At 39.0% G+C, this 24,373-nt stretch overlaps 1 protein-coding gene across 1 annotated transcript in view; it reads right to left on the bottom strand.

Moving 5' to 3' along the window:
- Positions 1-24,067, bottom strand: part of dock10 (dedicator of cytokinesis 10) — a 341,361-nt gene extending 317,294 nt beyond the window's left edge. The window contains exon 1 of the mRNA XM_060834855.1: positions 23,716-24,067. Within this exon, the coding sequence (XP_060690838.1) occupies positions 23,716-23,823 (108 nt within the window). The 5' untranslated portion in view covers positions 23,824-24,067. The remainder of the gene's footprint in view (positions 1-23,715) is intronic.
- Between the last annotated feature and the right edge of the window lie 306 nt (positions 24,068-24,373).

Raw genomic sequence — 24,373 nt, 5'->3', positions numbered from 1 at the left:
AAATAGTGCTAACTGGATCATCATTGCCTGGTTGAAAGTTCGGCAGAGGGGAGCTCAATCTGGGGAGATAGCAGAACAATCTATACATCAAGTATCACAAACCACATTGCTCCTATCAATCAACTACCAAATAGTGTTGACAGTAACCAATAAAATGTCCTGTTAGTTAAATGAAGGAGGAAAGGGATATAAGCAGTTCAGATCTAAAGCAGTATAATAAGATATAATTGATAAACAATTTAAAACAAACTGAACAGAACCTAGAATTGGGAAATAAAACCAATACATCCAATCTGATAATTAGCATAAGAACATATCATAGTAGTATGGAAAGTGGCTATTTGGCCCATCAAGTCTGCACCAACCCTCCAAAGAGCATCCTACCTAGACCAAGTCCCCTTTCCCTATCTCTACCATGGTTAACCCACCTAAACTGCACATCCCTGGACTCTACAGTATCACTTAACATGACCAATCTACCTAACCTGCACATCTCTGGACTGTGGGAGGAAACTGGAGCACCCAACAGAAACCTAGGTATACACAAACTCCATGCAGACAGTCACCCAGGGCTTTATTCAAAGCCTGGTCCTTAGTGCTGTGACGCAGCAATGCTGACCACTGAGCCATCATGCCGCCACATTGAGTGGATCATATAAAATAAGTGAGGAAGATCATCTAGTTGTGGAAGCATAAGGATCTGCTTGCCAAATAACTGGCTGTTATTTTCCTTAATTTACAGATCTAAGAAATTCACCTCAATGGGTCTGTATTTAAAAGAGTGGTATATAAGCACAACTTCCTTCCAGGGTATAACATTGACAAACAGCCTAAAAGATTTACCAACAACTATAGAAACCACCAGACTTGACTTTAAATTAGTACTCAACTGATCATCAAAACTGCACTCCACCATAGAATACATTGCGCCATGCCAGCTATGGTTAACTGTTCAGAATACATCTGTGGCAACTGTCATAGTGAGATTTAGTGTGTGAAATATCTCCTATCACACTTTGCTCAGTAGAACCAGTTGCATCAGAGACAGAGGCCCTCACGTGAAGTTTTAAAACTATTTACTTAGTCCCAGAAGGCTAGTTTGGTTTTCCAAAGCCTAAGCGAACCTTTTTGGAAAGTATAACACCCTGAAGTATTAAATTTCCTCCTTCTCTCCACAGATGCAAAGCCATCAGCAAACTTCCAATCTTTTTTATGTTTTATTTTCCTTTGATAGCAAAACTGTCAGATAAAACAGGTGTTTGGCCACTACAGTGATGAAAACATTTAGTGGTTTCAATTTGATTTCTTTTTTATTCGATCATTAGCTGGCCAAAATTTATTGCCCAAGCCTAGTTGTCCTTGAGAAGGTGATGGTGAGCTGCCTTATTGAACCGCTTCAGTCCATGTGCTGTCAGTAGACCCACAATACCCTTAGGGAAGGAATTGATTACTGTTAGCCAATATCATCCATGAAAAGAAGTTAAAATCATAAAAAGCCATAAGGAACATCAGTATAATGTCTTCAATAGTTTCAAATGAAGCAACCACATGAGGAACCTGACAAAAATCTTGTATGTCAGAGAACACTCCACTTAACATAGTACTTCTAAGACATTTTCAGATGTGATTGTAAGCTTCCTCAATACATATCTGAATTGCCTTTGTTACCATTTCTAATTTTAAGTTTTTATATAATTTGAGTTATGCTAGTATATAAGACAGTATAGTAAAAAGTCTGAATGATGTCCACATTTACCAGAACTTTAGATGACCACAACTAATCCTGAAGAATTGTGCCAATTATCTGAGTAAACAATTATTTCCCCATGTGGTTTATATAGAGCTTTTCTGCAGACTTATCTCTGCTTTCTGCTTTTTAGTCTACTTAAAGTACGTATTTAGACAAGCACTATCTTGAATCTCTACTGCTTAAATTTCTGACAGGGCGTGTCTTGATTAGATTATGGTTAGAAAATTGAATATTTTGAGTTCATGCAGCATTCTGCCTTCTGAATAAGGTGCTTCAAAACCTTCCTCTTCATTTTACTTACTAACACCAAGATAGATTTTCCTTTCAAAATGCATCTTTAATTTATACTTTGCTTCCTTCACCACAGCAATTCTACAGTAGTTGCTTACTTTTGGTATTTAACAAGGCTTTTCAATAAAAGATTGCTTCTTTTCCCTTTTTCACTCATTGCCCTGTGGCCATTATTGAATAGGAGCAATTCTCAGAGCAGCACAGACACAAATGAACAATCTATTCAGGGGTTCTAAAAGAATTTCAGTGTATGTCAAATGCTTTCTAAAAGTTGCCAGACAAAATGTGGACCTTCCAGTTTGTCTCTTAAGATTTCTACGTTCTTGCCCCAAGCCAAAATACATGACCTCAGTGCTACTCTGCAACAAGACAAAGAAACTTGTCTAATATTCAGGTCAACAACAGAAACTGTCTAGCATTGAGCGGAAATATGATTTGCTATGTGCAGACAACAGATCTACACCTTGAACTTCAAAACCATCACTAATTACATTCTCATCAATTATTGAATTTAGGTTGAATAAATTAAAATAATGTAACTCAGCTACTGTTTTATTTTGCTGAAATTGAACTTCGCATTATCCTAATTGTCATTTTTTGATAAAGTAATTATTCACTGTATATTACAAACAGTGGTGTTTCAGAAATTATTCCATCTGATCTTTTCAAAGCAAACTTCTAAAATCTTCTGATTTTAAATTCAGGCTTGGCTGATGTATCAATCAATAGTTCAATGCACAGCTCATCTTTTCAATGCATAACATTGTTATTTGCAATTCTATCTTAAACAATGACTCTCTCTTTAGAGAAAAGGAAATCAATTGACCATTCTTGAACATTTAACACATATAATAACCAAGCAATTCACAATGAATATTGGATGGAGTACCATGAAAAAGGGAAAGTCTGCTGTTTTGAATAGAGTCTTGGGATACCACAAAGACTTTCAGCAAATGAATGTATAATTTGATAGCTGGATATTTTAGTTAAGAAGCATAATAGGTCATGCATTAAAAATTGGGATTAGTAACTTACTTTTGCAGAAGAGAAATTTTCGATTTAATCATTGAGCAACCAAATGTGCTAAAAAGGTATTTTTGAATAAACAGTCAAATATGGACTGAAAAGTGGCAGATGGAGTTTAATTTAGATAAATGTGAGGTGCTGCATTTTGGAAAAGCAAATCAGAGCAGCACCTAATGGTAAGATCCTACAGAGTGTTGCTGAACAAAGGTACCTTGGAGTGCAGGTTCATAGGTCCTCAAAAATAGAGTCACAGATAGATAGCATAGTGAAGAAGGCACTTGGTATGCTTTCCTTTATTGATCAGAGTGTTGAGTATCGGAGTTGGGATGTCATGTTGCGGCTGTACAGTACATTGATTAGGCTGCTTTTGGAATATTGCATGCAATTCTGGTCTCCTTCCGACAGGAAGGATGTGGTGAAATTTGAATGAGTTCAGAAAGGATTTACAAGGATGTGCCAGGATTGGAGGATTTGAGATATAGGGAGAGGCTGGGGCTGCTTTCCCTGGAGTGTCAGAGGCTGAGGGGTGATCTTAGAGTTTTATAAAATTATGAGGGGCATGGATAGGGTAAAGAGACAACATCTTTTCCCTGGGGTAGCGGAGTCCAGAACTAGACAGCACAGGGTTTAGGGTGAGAGAGGAAAGATATAAAAGGGACCTAAGGGACAACTTTTTTACACAGAGGATGATGCATATACAGAATGAACTGCTAGAGGAAGTGGTGGAGGCTGATACAATTACAGCATTTAAAAGGCATCTGGATGGGTATATGAATAGCAAGGGTTTAGAGGGATATGAGCTAAGTGCTGGCACATGGGACTAGATTAGTTTGGGATATCGGGTCAGCACAGATGAGTTGGACCAAAGGGTCTGTTTCCGTGCTGTACATCTCTATGACTCTATGACTCTATAACTCTAAATATGTCACATCTCCCTTTAACAAAGAGTGCACAAGTCTCATAACTGAAAATATTACAAGGTAAACTACATTCTGATGAAAGATTATTGAGCTAAAATGTTAACTATTTTCTTTTTCTCTCCACAGATGCTGACAGACTTGAGACATGTTCTCAGGATTTTTTGGTATTATTTGATTTTTTATTAGAAAACCATAATATGATTCGGCCTAGTCATTATGGATTTGTTAAAAGGAAATTGTGTTCAGCTCATTAAGATTACAGGATGGCCAATGGGATTCCAATTGATTAACTGTTTTGGATTTTCAAGAAGCATTCAATAAGGTGCCACAGAGGCTACTAAATAAAATTAAGTCACATTGGATTCTGGGTAGTTATTAGCATGAGTTGAGAATTGGTACACTGACAAAAATTAGAGAATAAGGATTGCTGGGTCACTTTTAGATCATGAAATAATGTATGTCAGTGACGCAGATAAAGAAAGCAAGTGTAAATTATGTAAGCTTGCTGGGGATACAAAAACAGGTGAGAAAATATGTTCTGTGCAGAACACAGGGGCTGCAAAGCAATAACGGCAGCATAAGTAAATGGACAAGAGCATGTCAGACAGAATGCTCAATTGATGCACAAAGCATTGCCAACCAAAGACTGGATACTTTTGAAGTGGTGCACTGGTCTAGTTTCTGAGCTCCTAGTTGACCTGAATGACCTCACACTTAACCACTCTGACCCATCCAACCTCAGCTCATTCAATTAGTGCTGTCATTGTATCCATACTATTTTCTCATACATCGCATTTGGCATAGGATAAGCCGTTTGATTTTATTGCCCAGAATCCAGCAAGGTCTTAATCCTGATGGGAGTTTGGACGTCCAGCCTATATTATGTTGGAGAAACATGTAGCTTTTTAAATCTGAAGGATACATATTCAAACAAAATATATTTAAACAGTGAGAGACTGGAAGATACTTATATTTTGAAGGACCTAAGTGTGAATATCAACAAGTTAACATGAAGGTGCAACAAGCAACTAGGAAGGCAAAAGCTATGCTAGTCTGCATTACAAAGAGTGAAGGCAAAATACCACAGATGCTGAAAATCTGAAACAAACACAAGGAATCCTGTAAACAGGTCTATCAGCATCTATGGACAGAAAGTGAGTTAACATTGGATTTAGCATGATTCTTTTTCAGAATTGGAGAAGAAAATTGTGGCATAAAAAAGTATTACACCAATTATATAGGGCTTTGGTAAACATTAGCAAGGGCACAATGTACAGTTTTGTCTCCTTACATGAAGCAGATGGATCCATCTCAGAGGGCATGAAACAGTCACTGGTCTGGGGGTTGTCCAACAGGAGACTGATTTGACTAAATTATTTAGCCTAGAGTTTAGAAAAATTAAATGTGATCCCATTGAAATATGTACAGTGCATAAAGGGCTTAATAAGAAGAAGTTGAAAAGATATTTAATACAAGTCTTAATGCTCACATTCTCAGATGAAAGAGTATGCAATTTAGGATTGAGATGTTGAGAACTTTCTTCAATGAACCTAAATGTGCGAATCTTTGGAATTCTCGACCTCAGATGCTATGTTGCCCAGTCATTAAGCATATTTGAGCCAAAAAAATCAATAAAATCTATACTAAGAGAACGAAGGGATATGGGGTGAGAACAAGAATTAGATTTGAGGTGGTAGAACAGATATGATCTGACAGATCAAACAAAGCACCAAAAGGTTCAGTATTACTTGTGTATTAGAAAAATGAAGCATTAAGTAGTAATTGATTTAGCTTTGTTAGGATACTGAAAAGAATTACCAGTATAGATAGGAGAAGTTTTTTTTTATTTCCACGATTGCAATCTATTCTGCTTTGTGCTTTAAAATTCTGTCTTCTAGACTTTTGTTTTTTTTTAGTCTATTGTGTAATAAGTTTCTGTATTTTAAAAAAAATCTACAGTCTAACATGAACAGTCTCAGTGCCTAACCACCAGTGCAACTAATTAGACAAAACAAAAATCCATAAAGCTTGGTTTAATTCTGGGATCTGACAGCACGGTGGCTCAACCAGGTTTGATTCTAGCCTTGGGCAACTGTTTGATTGGAGTTTGCACGTTCTCCCTCTGTCTGCGTGGGTTTACCTCCAGGTACTCCAGTTTCCTCCCACAATCCAAAGATGTGGGAGGATGAGCAATGAGAAATGTAGGATTACAGGGATGGCATAGGTTTGGGTGGGATGCTCTATGGAGTGATGGGCAGAACAGCCTTCTTCCACACTGTAGGATAATTCTAACAGCATTTGGGAAATGGAGCTAAGAAGACAGTTGAGGATACAGATCAGCAATTCTCCTATTGAACAAGACAGGTAGAATCTTCTGGTCCCAGAAATGGTGAGCCCGAATGCAGAAAAGCAACTTAAATCAGGGCAGTGATGGCGTTTTGGAATCCCATCAGTTTCCCCCCTCCATCAGTAGTAAAGTGAAACAGAAGGCTCATGTACAACCTGGCTCCCCAGCCAACAATACAGAGTTAATTACACAGTCAATTAAAAATGAATTAAAGACATATTCCGGCCTGGGCTGGAATTCTCCTAGCTTCAGGTGGTATGTATAATACGGGACTTGTAAATCAGTGGGAATTGCACATAAATTAATCAACTGGAAAGCATGGGTGATTTACTGGTGGCGATTAATAGATGAAAGACAAAACTACATGTGATTTGGTGATGGGGAAAAAAATGTTCAGTTATGTATCAGAGCACTTCTGGACAATGTGTGAGCTGGGAGAGAGGTAGATCCCTCAATTGGCAGTAAGTTGTACACAACTGATGGCTTGGTCATCACCTTTCCCTTGTTTCTGAAGCCCTGCCTCACTGTCCCATGAATCCCAGACCCAGAAACCATAGCTCCCCCAAGCCTGTAAAGCATTGATTTAATACTTTAATCCTTACAATCATGATTATCCATCTGGCAACCCCCACTAAGCACGATTTTCATTCCTGGGAGCTGATTTCAGGGAGAGATCTGGCAGTGGCTTCTAAACTGCCCAATTGGAAGGGGGGTATGGTAAGTCTTCCTCTGAAGAATAACTATGGATAGTTCTATTACCCCTTGAGTAAATGAGCAAGACACCGAACATCAATCGATGATTTCAACCAACATGCTCGGGGATCTATTGGCTTTCTCAATTTATTCTAACAATGGCAATTTTTCAAAAGTGCTTATTTGGCTGCCATTTGGCTCTCATAAAATATTAAAACACTTTATATTCAAATTTTATTTGACCTCTATAATGGGCGTTTGATAATTATAGACTGTGAAAAATGTTCTGTTCTATCTGAGCTGTTCATTCAGCTGAGAGGAAGTCACACAATTGTAATCAGATATTTATAAATTAGTTAGATAAAAGAAAAAGCCACATTTGTAAATTTGGTGAGGTCACAAAGTTAGGTACCATAGTAAATCGTGTCAACGGCAGTGATATGTAAAAAATGGACACTACTAAATTAGGCAAGTGGACAAAACTCTGGCAGATGGAGTTCAACTATGGGAAAATGGGTAGGTGTGAGCTTGGCTACTTTGACCCCATCAAGGAGTGATCCAAATATTTTCAAAATTGCAACACTTGAGAACTGTCAATGAGCAGAAACACTTGGAAACCCAGGTATGTAATCATTGAAAGCAAGTGGACATGTGCCCTTAGTCAGATAAGTTGTGTGTGGGGATATCAGTGCTAGGCAGGCCAACAGTGATGGGGCAAGGTCACAAGTGAGTGCTCAGTGCACCTGAGACAGATTACCTGAAGGTGCTGGGAAGATGGGTCAGAGGGGCCAGGTGTGTGCAACAACTTGGGACAAGCATTTCGCCAAGGTGAGGCAGAAACTGATCCTTCCACTCCCTCCCATCAGGTGCTCTCTCTGTTGTTGTCATACATGGTGCAGGTCTGGCACATTCCCAGAACCTGTGCCATTGCAGTCACCTGAGCCATCGTCCACTTCATCTGGAGGTCTAAGCCAGACCATGTCCGCAGGAACACAATGTACAAAACTCTGCTTAAAAGGGGGAAAAATGTACCCAACACCACCTCATCCTGATGGCCACCTTTGTGCAATGTTGCATCAAGCTGTGCAAAGACTCTTAGTATGCAAACATCAAGTATTACTGTGTATTGTGGTTGTACCTGTCCCTGGCATTGTGAAGGATAGGACTGGCCTCATTGCTGCGGAGTGCTCCGAGTAGTTGGGCCATTCCATATCATCTGTCCTTTGTGGAGAGATTTGTGAAGAAAAACACCTTTGAGCACAAGTCCATCAGGAAGTGGTCAGCACACAGTACCCTCGAGACCCTGTGGGTAAAGGAGAGGATGGATTCTGTTGTGTGGTTCCCTAGTACACTGTTAAAATCATTTGGCATAATGACTCATCACCAGAACATTCCAACAAGCACCAAGACACCAGTTGGTTGGTGGGAAGAAGAGCACTGCCTGTGAGATCCTTCATGGACACCCGAGTCTGTGTGCTACTACACGCTGCCCTTGAAGCAGCTGCAGAGGGTGGGTAGAGACTGTCACACATTTCCTTCCGGAGTGTGCTTTCCTAAACAAAATCTGGAAAAAGATGCAGTGGTCTTTGCCGAGGTTCATCCCGAGCAGCTCTGTGACACAGGACTTTGTGCTGTACAGTCTGTTCCCCAGGACACACACCGAGATGAACATCAAATGCACCTGGAGGACCAGACTCGGTGAAAGTCACACTTTGGTCTGCCCAAAACTTGTTGGCATTCTGAAGTAAGGAGTTGACCATGACAAGTGCTGCAGACTGGTACATTCCAAGATCCAGGACTACACGCTGAGGTACACACTAAAGCCAAGATGCAGTGGGAAAGGACCACTATCTAAGGTCTTTCAAAATTAAATAGGGGTCTTCGGTTTTTGGGCCCTCCCAGTGCCTCAAATACATGTAAATATGATAGATGAAAGAAATGCCTTGGGTATGTTTGTTCTCCCTATGTAAAGACTGTACAGAATCAAAGTCCTCTCCTGACTATGTATGTGTGTAATGTTTTTTATGACTAAAGTACATTTTTGAAATAAAAAAAGGGAGTGCCTAAATCCAAAGCACTGCCCAACATGAAGGCTGCCAGAAGTTTCCCCATGGATGACCCCAGGCTTACCCTGTCCAAGCAATAATAAGATGCTAACAGGGATGGGAAGAGACATTTACTTGGCTATTAAAGTGAACTGGTTGGACTCCATGGTAGTCCTACCTGCCACATTCTTCTTCATTGGAAAAATGCCATAATAGGAGGAAGATGGAGGTGCCAGCTTCCAGGAACATTTTGCCAGTCTCATTGCCAGCTAGTCCAAACCCAAAAGGGTGTAGTTCAGTGTTTTGACAATAGATTTTCAGACACTTAAAAAGAGAGCTCAGTCCATCAAGGGTGATGACTGAAAGCCCTTCTTCACACAGTGGTTCATGGAAATCTGGAGCTCTTTCTCCACCAACACATTGTTGAAAATATAGGCTTACTGAAAATGTCAACACTAAGATAGACTGAGAATTGTGGTTGAACTATGGAACTATTTTGGGTAGGGGGTTTGAAGATAAAGAGCAGCAAAGATCCAATTGAATAATGGAATATGCTTAAGTGCCTACCCTGTTCTGATGTTCACTTGAGAAACATTCATGTAGCTTTTCATGGTAGCTAAAGCATGTGACTCAACTACATGTGCATTTAAGAATTTAGCAGTACTCTAAATATTTAGAAGTCAGGAGAACACCAAGTTGACTGCTTTAGGCAATAAAACAAAGCTTGAATTTTAGCACATAACATTGACAGGATGGAAACATTTCAGTTTAGCTTACTATCATCTGGATTTTCCAGGGTATCGCAGCTGCTGCATCTCACCCTGGCTAAAACACCAAGGTAGGGGAGAAGCCACCCACGGTCCCAACAGCTGCTCCAACATCTTTTAAGGGTGGGAGTGGCACTAACTCCTTTAAGTTAAAACATCTGTCCATCTCTCAGTTGACTAGCAATTCTTTTGTCCTGCACACTTGGTAGTATGGCATACCACTATAGGCATTCCCACTGAGGAACCCAGATATAGTCAGGGTAGGAATTTTTAGTGAGGGGCTGGGGGAGTGGAGGTTGGAGGCCAGGTTCAGGAGATCAAGGGGAAGATTAAAAGTGCAAATGATCTTGAGAAAGGGGCCCTCAGGTTTCCAGAGGCCCAATAAAAGAGGCTCCCCTCCACCCCAACCCCCACTCCACCTCTGCCTGCACACTTAATATAACTCCCCTCAATAAGAGCAAATCGCTAGCAGGACATGCCAAGGTGCTTGTGATTAAATTGGCCACTTCTGGAGGTGGGCTTCCCGGTGCCTGTCCCATTTCCACATTCAATTTCAGAAAGACCAACAATTGTTGAGTAACTGGCAGGATAACCACCCACAAGATTTCCATGCCGTCCCTGCCCACTAGTAGTGGTCGGCATTATCCAGACCTATGGCTCAGATTACAAAGCCAACCCAAAGAAGAAATGGTCCTTCATTTATCAGGTGCTCCTGATTTCGGGTTTATCTGGTTGTGTTGGGATTGTTTGAATGTCAGAAAGAACAAATTGACACTAAGTTAATTTGAAATGTTTCGGTGTCATACATCAGGGAACTTTCAATGAAATTTATGGGTCTACTAACCTAAAGCAAAGAAAATGCCAAAAACACCATTTACTTGAATTCACTGAACTTTTAAAGAGTAAATGATGTGCAATATTAAGAAATGGATTTAGGAGAATGAGGGCAGGGATCAGTCACTGCAGAACCAAGGTTGTAACAAATCTGTCTAGAATATCTTCAGTTCACAATGTACAAATGAGAATCTGATTAAGCAATGCAGGAAATGTTGGTTAATGCAATTTCAAACGCACATGTAGAGCTCTTCGTCAACCTTATTCATAAGCCACAGTGCTACTGCAGATACAAACTGTCAGTAGATTTCTGATGTGGAGATGCCGGTGCTGGACTGGGGTGGACAAAGTTAAAAATCACACAACACCAGGTTATAGTCCAACAGGTTTCAGATGTGTGATGTTCCCACAAGGGAACAAGTTGAGGTGCTATCATCTTATATTAACTTAAGAAAGAACCTACAATTTGTTGAGAAATTTGATATTCTAATTATAATTTAACCATAAACCAAATACCATCTTTTAATATTTGTTGTGCAAATAGGCTAGGAATCAAATCCACCATCTTTATTTCAAAAATCTGATATCCAAAGTAGTAGCTTGCAGCTTTTACCTGAAAGCACATATTTTGATTTAATACTACAGGATCCAAAAATTAGTTTTAACAATTTCAGAGTCGGAGAGAATAATGAAAACAAAATGCCTGTTGTTATGTTGAGAACCTTTCAGTTTCATTCTGAAAAATTCATGAACACACAGGCATTTAAAGTCACGCTTATAAATGTAGCACTACGGATATGATCATTTATTGTATCCAACTGTCATACTTGTTATTTCGACACAGTTGTAAAGTTATATGTTATAAGCATAGTGCAAGTTGTGTGAGAGAGGTGACAAGGCTGGAACTATGGTTTAAGCCTCTTCCTATCAGTTTAGAGATGCAGCATGTAGGCAGGACCTAAGCATGTGTAAGATGGATATATGTCCTAACTTTTTAATCAATACCCAATATGAATCTTGTACATTTTCACAATGCAGAATCACACTTTTTTGTGAAATGAATCATTTTCTCACAAATTTCTTTATTTTATTCTTTGTGAAAATATAATTTCTTGAGCATTCGTTTCCTTGTAGCGTCATAAGGATGTGTGATATTTGATAGCATGAGTCAACAATTTTTTCAACCACAGGGTACGTTATAGTCAAGCCCAATCTGTTCTCACCAGCAGTCCATAACGAAGGTGCTGTTTGGTAATCGGGAGAAGGAACCTACAGAACTTGGAAATAAATGTGCAAGATAGCAGGTCTGAAGTAAACTGTCAAACTGAGCTGTCCAATAATTCCTTATGCCACTGCTAAGTTATAACACCACTAAGTTATATACAGTTATAAACATAAAGAAGGTTATGTTACTGGATAAATAATTCAGAGGCATAGTCTAATGATTGTGAGAACACAATTATTAATCTCATCAAAGGAATTTGAGAATTTGAAAACTCAGACTTAGAATCATAGAGTCATACAGCACGGAAACACACCCTTCCATTTAACCAGTCCATACCAACTATAATCCCAAACAAAACTAGGCCCACCTGCCTGCGCTTAGCCCATATCCCTCCAAACATTTCTTATTCATGTACTTATCTAAATGTCTTTTAAACATTGTAATCGTACCCACATCCACCACTTCTCTGGAAGTTCATTCTACACGCATACCACTCCCTGTGTAAAATAAATTTGCCCCTCGTGTCTTTTTAAAAACTTTCTCCTTGCATCTTATAAATATGCCATCTTGAAATATCACACCCTAGGAAAATGTCACCTGTCTTCACCTTATTTTTGCCCCTCATGATTTTATAAACCTCTACAAAGGTTACCTCTTAACCTCCTACACTCCAGTGAAAAAAGTCCCAACCTATTCAGCTTCTCCTATTTTGGAGTTTTTAACTTCAAAATAGAGCCAAATGGGTGTAGGTTACTTCTGCAAAGATTTTATTTTGAATGAAAACAAGGACAAGTAGTTCTGCTAGAACAGTGGTCCAGACCTTTAAAGATTTAAGGCCACTTGCTTTGTTTTCAGTTCAAAGGAATATACAATTGAACTGTATTTTAAACTTAATTTGGAAAACACCCGAGTTGAATTCAGAAGCAAGTTAATGTTTTTTTTCTTTCCTAGGAGGCATTTCAAACAATTCAAGAAATCAGATTCCTCAGTAGAGGTGTTTAGTTTGCTAAGCTTTCAAACCAGGTGCATTTTGTTCAGGATTTGCAGATTATTAAACTTAGAAAGTTGGGTTCTGAGATATCTGAGGAGTTCATGTCAGTAAACTTATCGGAGTACTCAGCTAATTCTCTCCACAATCCATGGCAAAGAAACTGCAAGGAGTCCATTAAATATGCTTTAAGATTCTAACTGTCTTATAAAGTTTAGACTTTTTTAGTCTATTAGTTAATAAATTTCCGTAAATAAAGAAAATTTGCAGGCTCATATGAATAGTCTCAATGCCTAACCACCATGGTTGTGAACTAGACAAAAAAATATAGTCTACCAAGCCTGGTTTAATACTGGGATCTGACTTGACTTTTAGTACCATTAGTTGGGACCATAACATTAGCTTTTAGATGAAAAATAATTGTCAATGTTGAGAATGATAATAATTATTTTTTTAAAATCCCTTCAAACACCATTAGAAAAATTTCATTTTGGAAAAGGAATAACAATAACTATTTCACACCTTCAATCTTCCATTCAATGAGGTCAGAGCTAATCTGCAACCAAATTGAATAATTGAATAATTTTTGCCACATGCCTTTGGTATCAATCACAAATTTAAAATTTACAGTTGATCTGGAAGCTATTGGCAAATATGCAAGATTGTTCCAAACTCTGATCACCCTCCACATAAGAAATGTATCCTAGCCTCACTCAGAAAAGTTGCATTCTAATTTTTCAACCACAGCCCCTAGTTGTAGACTGCACAGCCAGTGAAAATGGTTTATCTCTATCACCGCATCTATTGCCCTTAGCACCTTTGAAGACTTTGATCATTTCATCCTATAAATGTTCAAATTCCAAGAACACAATCTAGTTTGGGTAATCTTTCCTTATAATCTAACTATTCCAGGTGAAAGGTAAAGTCACTGAAGGTATTACCAAACCATGGGACTGTTCTCTTACTGACGTTAGGAAGTGAAATGGAGGATGTGCCCCATCTGTATCAATGGTGCTGAGATGGAGGTGGTTAAGAGTTTCAAGTTACGAGGAGTAAATATCACCAACAATTTGTCCTGGTCCATCCACATTGACACTACAGTTAAGAAAACACACCAATGCCTCTACTTCCTCAGAAGGTAAAGAAATGCGCTATGGCAACAATGATTCATACCAATTTTTATAGATGCACCATAGAAAGCATCCCATTCCTTTGCATCACAGCTTGGTAAGGCAACTGCTCTGCTCAAGACCACAAGAAATTACAGAGAGCTGTGAACTCGGCCCAGTTCATCATGAAAACTACCTACCTTCCATTGACTCTGTCTCAGAAAAGCAGCTGACATTATCAAAGACTCCTCCCACCCTGGTTATACTCACTTCCACCCTCTTTCATAGGGCAGAAGAGTTTGAAAACACATACCAACAGATTTGAGAGCAGCTTCTTCCCCATTGTTATCAGACTTATGAATTGACCTCTCGTATATAACAGTTTATCTTTTTCTGCACCTTCTCTGTAGTTGTAACAATATATTCTGCATTCTATTCTATTACCATGATGCACTTATGCAAGGTACAGTTTGTCTGATTAGCACGCTATATAATACATTCCATTGTATCTCGGTATATGTGACAATAATAAATCAAATCAAATCATTGGAGATAAATGACTGGTGGTGAACTAATCTGAGGATTAGCACACTTCAGGTAAGGGGAGCGGTGTTCATGGGAACCCATGCTGTTGGCATCATTGTGCAAACCAACAGTCCAGCCAAATGAAATAACTAGCCTCCCATAAGTACAGATATAACTCTAGTAAACCTATTACTATCAATTCAACCTTGCTATGGCACAACCCAGTGTGCTGTTCATAGTATTTCAAATGCGGCCTAATCAACTATTTCTATAGCTGTAGCATAACTTCTATCTTCTTATATTCAAGTTCTCTAGATATAAAGACCAGAATTCCATTACCGATATCGCCTCCATGCTCACTCATCTTGTATCCAGTATGTACAGAATGAATAAGCCATATAATAACAATATATGGCAAGTCTTGAAATGCTTGTGTCAAACTCCCATTTAGAAATCTGCTTTGAATAGAAAACTGTTGCTTCTACAACTTTATAAATTGTCAGGCATTGCCATTCATAATTTCAATAAGTGAAGCTTGTTTCCACTTTACACCTTTAAATCATGCCCAAATGAGCATACAGATATTGAAAGAATAGATAAAAGCAAGAAAAGCTTATAACTTCAACCTATACAAACAGTGCACTGCTGAGCTAATCCAATGCTAAGTCTTGGAATTCAACCATGCATTCATGATGAGGTTATGTGGAGAAACAAATATCTCGCCATTTGTTTTGACTGATACAATTGCCAACAGGCGTCAGCCAGCAGTTTCAGCAGTGCTGAAAAAAGCAACACCTTAGACTATTCACACATATCACAACTAACAACATTGTTCCATTCATCTTGAAGGGGGCAGATAGTAAACTTAAGGATACCAAAAAAATCACAGATATATAGCACATATCAAGGTAATAAGCAGTTGTGATTCATTTCGATTTAATTCAGGACATAGTTTTCTTGTGGTGCAGATTAAAGCAAACAGAGCAGCAAAAAACATATATCAAGAAAACGTAAGACAGTTTTTTTTAACCGTGTGATTTCCCACATGTGCAGGATTATTCCCCAAGATAGATGGTTCTTTCACTTAGCTGAAGGCTTCTTAATTGAAAAACTTGGGACAATCTTTTAATGTTCAGATGTTTCCACAGAGATATGCTCTGTATCTTTTCCCATATTCAGTACTAGTCTCCATTATCACATGACCATTTCCACCTCTAAGCTCCTTATGGTGATGCCATTCAGAATTGCACACTGGAATGTCTACAATGCGGTCTTCATAACCCTGATTTATTGGAACACAATGTTAAAATGACAAGAATATGCTTTATATGGAATTTGATAACATTTGTTTTATTTGTACTTTCCCTGAATTGCTAATGGCTAGTAGAAGGGAGTCATTAGTAAGGAATGAAGAAAACGTTGACCTCCTTGCAATTTGCGTATATAATGTTAAATGCTAGGTATTAAAAAGGCAGTAAGGTCATCACCGTCAGGAAGGAATATCTAATTGTATTAAATTAAGTGTTGCTTTCCATTTTTATACATAAGAACTGATTTTCAAGCCCAGGTCTTGCAATGGAACAACAAAAAAGAAATAAAAACAAGCTCCAGGCACTAAGTTTGCTGGCTTTTCATGCTGATGTTAATTGGATGAGCTCAGTTCTCTGCAGAAAAACACATAAATCATTGGCTTCCCTATTTGAATGCTCTACAAAGCTCTTGCACATCCTGTCTCAGACAGACAGCATTTCAGAAGACAACCAGGTCAAAACTGAACCGGGTATGGAGCCAGTAAGATCTTTCAGCTGCAAAATTCTTCCTGGCATCTCAGATTCATGGAATCCCTAGTTTTTCTTTCAGATTTTCTCCTTTTCCTGTAATATCCACATTTTCCCATAAACTTCTTTGTTTTCATTTTCTTAATTCATTCAGAAGTAGTGGGCTGGTTAAGACGAACATTTATTGAATGTAAATGTGTGGCCTAGAGGGTAGTTAAGAGTCGAAAATGTGTTGCTGGAAAAGCGCAGCAGGTCAGGCAGCATCCAAGGAGCAGGAGAGTCGACGTTTTGGGCATGATCCCTTCTTCAGTTAAGAGTCAACAACATTATTGTGGCTCTGAACTCACATATCAGATAACAAATTTCCTTTCATGCAGGGTGTTTGTGAACCAGATATGTTGATCATTAAAAATAACCAAACTCAAATACACCTACTGTCATGATGGGATTCAAATCCACGTTTTTGAGGATCACTGGTGCATATCTCTGGATCACAAGTCAAGTAACATTACCAAAGCATTAACCTATCCTTATTTTATTTAATGTATACGATGGCAGGACATAGATTTACGAAGTACATTCCTTTTTATTAATTTCTTCCTTTCACACTATCTCCAGTGCTAACCACAGCACCAGAGTCCCAGGTACGGTTCCAGCCTTGGGTGACTGTCTGTGTGGAGTTTGCACATTCTCCCCGTGTCTGTGTAGGTTTGCTCCGGGTGCTCCAGTTTCCTCCCACAGCCCAAAGATGTGCAGGTTAGGTGAATTGGACATACTAATTTGCCCATAGTGTTAGGTACATTAGTCAGAGGGAAATGGGTCTGGGTGGGTTACTCTTCAGAGGGTCGGTGTGGAACTTGTTGGGCCAAAGGGCCTGTTTCCACACTGTAGGTAATCTAATCAAAATCCAGAGCTGCTCTAAATGACGTTAAGTACAAGCACTAATTTTCTACAAGTGTTCCTTAAGTTATATATATTCAAGTCAAAGTAACCACCCTAGCTAACATAACTGCTTGAGACATGTACATATCGCATTATCACAAACAGTAGGACTCAAACTGACTCCTGGGTATAAGTGGCAAAAAGCAAATTGCAATCACTCACTTTCTACTTGCAGAGGAAGATTCTTTGCAAAGAGAAAGCAAATGTGAACATGGGATGTCTTCTATATGTATATACTTAGATTAAGTAGGAAGTAGAACACTTTCATGCACTCCTTTTCTGGTATCAACTTTGTTTTTATTATCAGTCAATGAATCAAATCTATCCATTTATTATGTTTGGCCCTACAATAGGTTTTATTGCAAGAGTTGCATGAGATTCTTCAGCCACTTATCCTGGAAGAATAAATGATGCAGTTTCCCATTGTTTCCTTCACAACGTTCATCTTCAGCAGTACCTTCGTCTATTTGAGCTACAGTCAATAATAAAGTACCCTAACTGTGCTAATTTATGGGGAGAAGTGGAACATCTGCAGCTCTTTGGATGTAAGTAACCTCACTGAACACCAGCCAATCCAGAATTTATCACTGGTGTCCAGGTCTCCACGCATCAGGGCTGCCTGGAGTAAGAATTAAATTCAACCCTTCTGACTAGAGGCAGGAATTCAACCACTGAGGCAGTGGTCAATGTATCTGCACACATCGCAGGATTTAGAAAGCAAACTTTTGACTTTACCTTTTTAAACAACAAAGCACACAATGAAGCCTTTTATCAATTCACTCTTTCTGGAAGCAATTAGAGAAGGACTCGCAAATGAATACCAGTATTACTTCCTCTTCTTGATCTCTAAGTATATCAAAGGCACTAAACCAGGTCACAGGAATCCTAGACACTTCACAAAGATGCCATCATTCAATCTACTTCTCTCAAGCGACAACTATAAAACAAACAATATTGCTGTGGATAGTAATTCACAGGTAGGAGTTTACCAACTAATTGTGTGCAGAATTACATAATATTTTTCAATACTGCAGTACATGGAGCATGTGGCAAATCCAGCATTATATGGAGCTTCCATTGTAGAATAAAGGTTCCAAGGCCAGTCAGTTATTCTCTGTGCAATTCTGAGAGTGCTCCCCACAATAGTCAACAGTTTCAGGATCGATAAGAAAATCTAATTCCCCTACAGTATCTTGGAGAACATCTCCAGAGAATCATGAGTCAAAGCTATACTGAGCTTACTGATTTCACTTGTTCTGCTCTCCCTCCATAAGAACATAAGAAATATGGGTAGGGGAAGACCATATTGTCACTTGAACCTGCTGAAACATTCAACACAATCATGGCTAATCTTCTGCTCCACTTCCTCAACTCCTGTCCATTTGCCAACAATTTTGCAGTGAATACCTTTCCAAGCACTTTAAGAGTCTTGTATGCTTCACTAAAATTTCTTCATGAGAGAATGGATGCAGGCATTGATTAATAGACAGGAAGCAGAAAGTAAGTATAAATAGGGCATTTTCAAGTTGTGGAATGTTCCTTGGCAAACTGCATGCGAATAAATTACCCCAAACGCCATGAATCTTTATCTTGCAAGTTAATTTTTTTTGTGTACTTTATTAAATCACTTTGGAAATCCATGTGTAGTCCATGTACTTGGTCCTCTTTACCTAGCTTTCTAGCTGAATCCACAAAAAATGTTAATTTGCCCATATGCTTTCCCTTTTGTGAAAAACTATGCTGACTGTGTTTGATCATATTATGATTCTCTAAGTGATTGACAATATTTTCTTGATAATAGATTGGAGAACTTCCTCATGACTAATGTCAGGTTAACTGGCTTGTAGTTCCAAGTTTCAGTTTCCTTCTTGCAGTTATCTCTTTTAAACCCCTAAGCTATAGGCCAGCAGTTCTTGGAGGTTCAAAAACAAAGGTCGCTGGAAAAACTCAGCACGGGCGGCACCATCTGTGAAGTGAAATCAAAGTTAATGTTTCGGGTCCAGTGAGCCTTCCTCAGAACTGATGGTAGCTAGGAAAATGTCAGTTTATATGCAGAAAGATAGGGTGGGAGAGGGGGTAAGTAGTAAATGAGAATTGGAGGCGAGTCCAACATTTTCCTAGCTACCATCAGTTCTGAGGAAGGGTCACTGGACCTGAAATGTTAACTCTGATTTCTCTGCCCAGATGATGCCAGACCTGCTGAGCTTTTCCAGCAAAGTCTGTTTTTGTTTCTGATTTACAGCATCTGCAGTTCTCTCAGTTTTTATTTAATTTTTGAAGGTTTATCAGCCTTTAATCCCTTAAGTTTCTCCAATAACTTTTCTTTATTAATATTAATAAATGCCAGTTTCTTATTCCTTGGTTACCCTCTTCCTTTGGCATGTAATTTGTACCTTCTCCTGTGGAAGTATATACAAAAATGTTGGTTCATTTTTCTGATCTAGGATATTGTTCTAGAGGATTGTCTGAGTTTCTTCAAAAGCCTTCCTAAGAGTTGTTGGTGAGTCAAATGCTGTTGTGGCCACTTGGAAGTGAAGGTATTGTGACAATTATCTGGGAGGTAAGTAATGGCTTTCTTAATCAATTAATTTGCATTATCACATACCAATTAATTTCAATAACAGCCATCTGAAAGTGGACATATGGCTACAATCAATTACACAGTAGAACTTGAGAAACACTGTTATTTGCTAGTATTATATAACCAGCATATGCTGCACCTAGTTATTGATGAAGGAGGATAGAAAATAGCTTGTATGCATATCACTTCTGTATATTGATGAATATGTCTAATGGTGCCACAATATCTTAGATTAGTCCAGAAATATAACCATCAAAAGATGCCCTGACCTTTACAACCACAGACCACACTGTGCCGGAAGATGACTTGAGTGTCAGGTACCGGCAAAATAAAGTTATTGGGACAGGAATAAATAAATCAAATCAATACCTCATCTATGTGGGCTGACATTTTCTTCAGCAATCAAATCTAACGCCGGAAATCGATGTAATTCCATCAAGAAATGAGACAAATCCAGCTAACAAGTCGTCCTATTCAATTTTGAAAACTGTGTGACTACTAAAGTTTCCATGCATTTGGAACTACATTGAACTCTGCAAGATGAAATCTAGTACTTTTCAATGTTGTACAGTGAGTAAATATTTTGTACTAAAAATGCATTTTGTGCATTGTTTTTGAAAAATTAATAGCAGCAATGTTTCTCCTTCAATGATTTCCTCCTCAACCCCTTTGTGGCTCTTGGGTTTAACATCAATACAGCTCTCTACTCAGACATCAAGCGGAATAACAATAGATTGTAGTCACAGACAACAATAAGGGCATACATCACTCACTTCAAATGTGGCTTTAGAGGCTGCTGGGAGAACAAAAATCATGCAGCAATTACAGCAATATCAATGAGCAAATCACAAATCTCCATTTTGAAGTGTCCTCCAGCAATTGTCTGTACACAGGAAAAAGTGATCACCACTGATTTTAAATGGGAGGGGTGTGAGTCCTGACTATTTTAATATTTTGATTTCCTATGCTTCTATTATTTGATGATTCAAAGGCAGACAGCATTATTAGTGCTTGAAGGATAATCACTATGATTTTAGTGGACTGACTCAACCAATATGATAAAATTTATATTTTGCCTGCAGTTATTCAAAGGAAGTCTATATGTTTACAATATGGTAGTCACAGAATTTTATTAGATTAGATTACTTATATAGTTAGAAAGCTCTTTCCAATGAATTCCTATTGCATCTAAAGTGATATTAGTTCATAAGATATAGGAGCAAAATGAAGCCATTCGGCCCGTCAAGTTTGCTCAGCCATTCAATGATGGCTGATATGCTCCTCACCCCCATTTTCCTGCCTTCTCCCCATAACCTTTCAACCCACTACCAATTAAAAATGTGTCTAACTCCTCCTTAAATTTACTCACTGTGCCAGAATCCACTGCACTTGGGGTACTGAATTACACAGATTCACAACTCTGGAAGAAGTAATTTCTCCTCAGTTCTGTTTTAAATTTGCTACCCCTTAATCTAAGACATTGACCTCTCATCCTAGAATGCCCCACAAGAGGAAGTATCCATTCCACGTCTATTTTATCCACAGCTTTTATCATATTGAATACCTCAATTTGATCTCCCCTAATTCTTTTAAATTTCAGACAGTATTGGCCCAAACTGTTCAATCTCTCTTCATGTGATAAACTCTTCATCTCTGGGATCAAATTAGTGAACCTCCTCTGAACTGCCTCCATTGCCACTACATCTTTCCTCAAACAAAGGGATCAGAACTGTGCACAATACTCCAGGTGCAGTCTCACCAATGCTTTGTACAGTTGCAACAATATTTCTTTACCTTTATATTCTTTTCCTTTAGCTATAAAAGCCAACATTCCATTCACTTTCTTTATTATCTGCTGTACCTGCATGCTAGCTTTCTGTGACTCATGAATGAGGACACCCAGATCCCTCTGCACCAAAGCATCCCAAAATTCCTCCCTTTTTAAATAATAGATTGCTTTTCCATTTTTTTCACCCAAAATGCATTACTTCACACTTATCCATGTAAAACTTCATTCGCCATATTTTGGCCCACTCTCCTAGCCTATCTATAGCCATATGTAAGGTTCTTATTTCCTAATTGTAATTTACCATCCCACCTATTTTTGTGCCGTCTTAAAATTTGGTTATATCAATGGCTCAGTGGTTAACACTGCAACCTCCCAGTACCAGGGACCCAGGTTCGATTCCAGCCCATGGCGACAGTCTGTATGGAGCTTGCACATTGTCCTTGTGTCTGCGTGGGTTTCCTCCTGGTGCTCCAGTTTCCTCCCATAATCCAAAAGATGCTAAATTGCCCATAGTGTTCAGAGATGCGTAGGTTAGGTGCACTAGTTAGGAGTAAATGTAGAGTAATAAGGAAAGGGAATGGGTCTGGATGGGTTAGTGTTCGGAGGGTCAGTGTGGACTTGTTGGGCCAAATGGCCTGTTTCCACACAATAGGGAGTCTATGATTCTATGAACCCTGTATCTCTGTTTCCAAGTCATTAATGTAGATTGTAAATAGCTGGGGTCTAAGGACTAAACCCTGTGGTCTCCACCAGTTACATCTTTTCACCCAGAAAAAAAATCATCCCAACTCTCTGTCGTCTGTCCACCAGCCAGTCATCTATCCAAGCTAATAAATGACCCCCAATCCCATACGATCCTTAATATGGTCCCATACAGCACCTACCAGACCCGAAACATTAACTCTGATTTCTCCTCACAGATGCTGTCAGACTTGCTGAGCTTTTCCAGTAATTTTTATTTTTGTTTCTAATTTCGAGCATCCACAGTCCTTTCGGATTTAACCTACCCTTGGCACAGTGTGTTCTCATCATTACAATTATCCAGCTCTTCCTTCAAGCTTTTCCCTGCCAATGTACTCCAAAGCTATATTAAAAAAAGACTTTTGTATCGACATTATTAACTCAGTAAGGAGACTTCAAGTCAGTCCACATTCAGTAACCTGTTCTGAAATCTCTGCTCACATTTTGACAACTGGTTCGGACAAATCCACAACATTCTGAAACAATCAACACGGTTCTAATTCAACCAGCCCAGAATGTTTAAAAGAAAAAGTCAGTTAGCCTTAATCCTAATGTCTTTTTAAAACTCTTTCAGGGGACATGGGCAGCAGTAGCAAGGCCAGCATTTATTGCCCATGCTTAATTGCCGTTTGAAGGTAGTGGCAAACAGCTTTCTTTACAAACCCTTGAAAAAAAGTTTTAGGGTTTCCACCAAAAAAAATCCCTTCTTCCTTGGGCCATTCCTGTCTGTGTACCAAGTTTCAATGGAAATCCGTCCATTAGTTTTTTTTTGAAAGATTGTTTATAATCAGACTAACAAACCAGCAGCAGCGAAGACATGATGTGGGAGGATGTAACAGAGTTGAACCGGTGAAGTTTTAAAAAAATAAAATTGATTGCAACTCTCTTGTTCGCAAATGACTGAAGTTCTTCACCCGTGAACTTCGCAGGGTCCAGAATCAGATCGACAAATGGCTTCCGAGAAACTTATTGGGAAAGCAAAAACAAAAGTCCTTTTGGTATCGTGTCATAATTCAGTTGCTGTTGCAAATTAATATTTTAGTCATAACCGAGGAATTTCCCGTGGAAATCACTTCAGTGGCAACAGTGAGAAATACTAAGCATATTGAAAATCGTGGGAAATAACGCACGTATGCAGTGGTACGGGGAACAGAATACACAAAGTACCTTTAAACCGCCTTTAAAAGAAACTTCTGCGCTCTCTCCTGTTTAGTGGAGTCGCTTTCGTTTTTAAAGGCAACCCTTTCAGCAGAAATGTTATTGTACGATGCTGTGAATCGTCTACACGTTATCCCATTCATGTATCTCCGCAAAGCAACAACTTGACCAAACAGTATTTTAAGAACAAAACAAAAATCACTGACCACAAGCAGAGATGGCCTTTTGACAGCCAACGAGGCACTCTGTCGGATTTCTGCAGCTGTCCCGGGTTTAAACAGCCCCTTGGTGAAGCGGCGGCTAGATTCTCCCATTGTCGTTTCCAGTTCAGGATAGTCCCGCTCTGACAGCTTGGAACGATACGAAATGTGTGGCTCTCTTTCTCTCTGTCACACACACACACACACTGACTGGCTGATCTCTCGTCCTCACCAGCGCCCGTTAACCAGGAAACGGAACTCAACCACAAGTGACAACAAAGACATTTGCTATCTTTTCTATCAGCGTCAACCTTTTCATATTTGTCAAGTAAACACCACTTCACCCAACTGTTACCAAGAAAATAACTCTCCGATGCACATAGCGCATGCCTGCTACATTTGCCACTGACTCTCTGTGGAAATATTTGAAGATACCAATGGGAAAAGTTGCTTCCTCACAGTTAGCTCCTCCACACTCCCAGTCTAAATTGGCGAAGCCAGTCATAAATCCCGCTTGGTACAATTACAAACCGAGCAAGGGAGAAATGGGAGAGAACATGCTTGGAAATAGTGGCTTTCAATTTCCTGTAACTTTCCACTTTCATTTTCTGAATTATTAGCACCACCTGGCGACCGTACCCTTTATAACTTTGACAAAATCACC

Source organism: Hemiscyllium ocellatum, chromosome 13, assembly GCF_020745735.1.
Source record: "Hemiscyllium ocellatum isolate sHemOce1 chromosome 13, sHemOce1.pat.X.cur, whole genome shotgun sequence".
Taxonomy (NCBI): Eukaryota; Metazoa; Chordata; class Chondrichthyes; order Orectolobiformes; family Hemiscylliidae; genus Hemiscyllium; species Hemiscyllium ocellatum.
The sequence above is the reverse complement of the archived record's forward strand: the minus strand, read 5'-3'. Positions and strand labels throughout refer to the sequence as shown.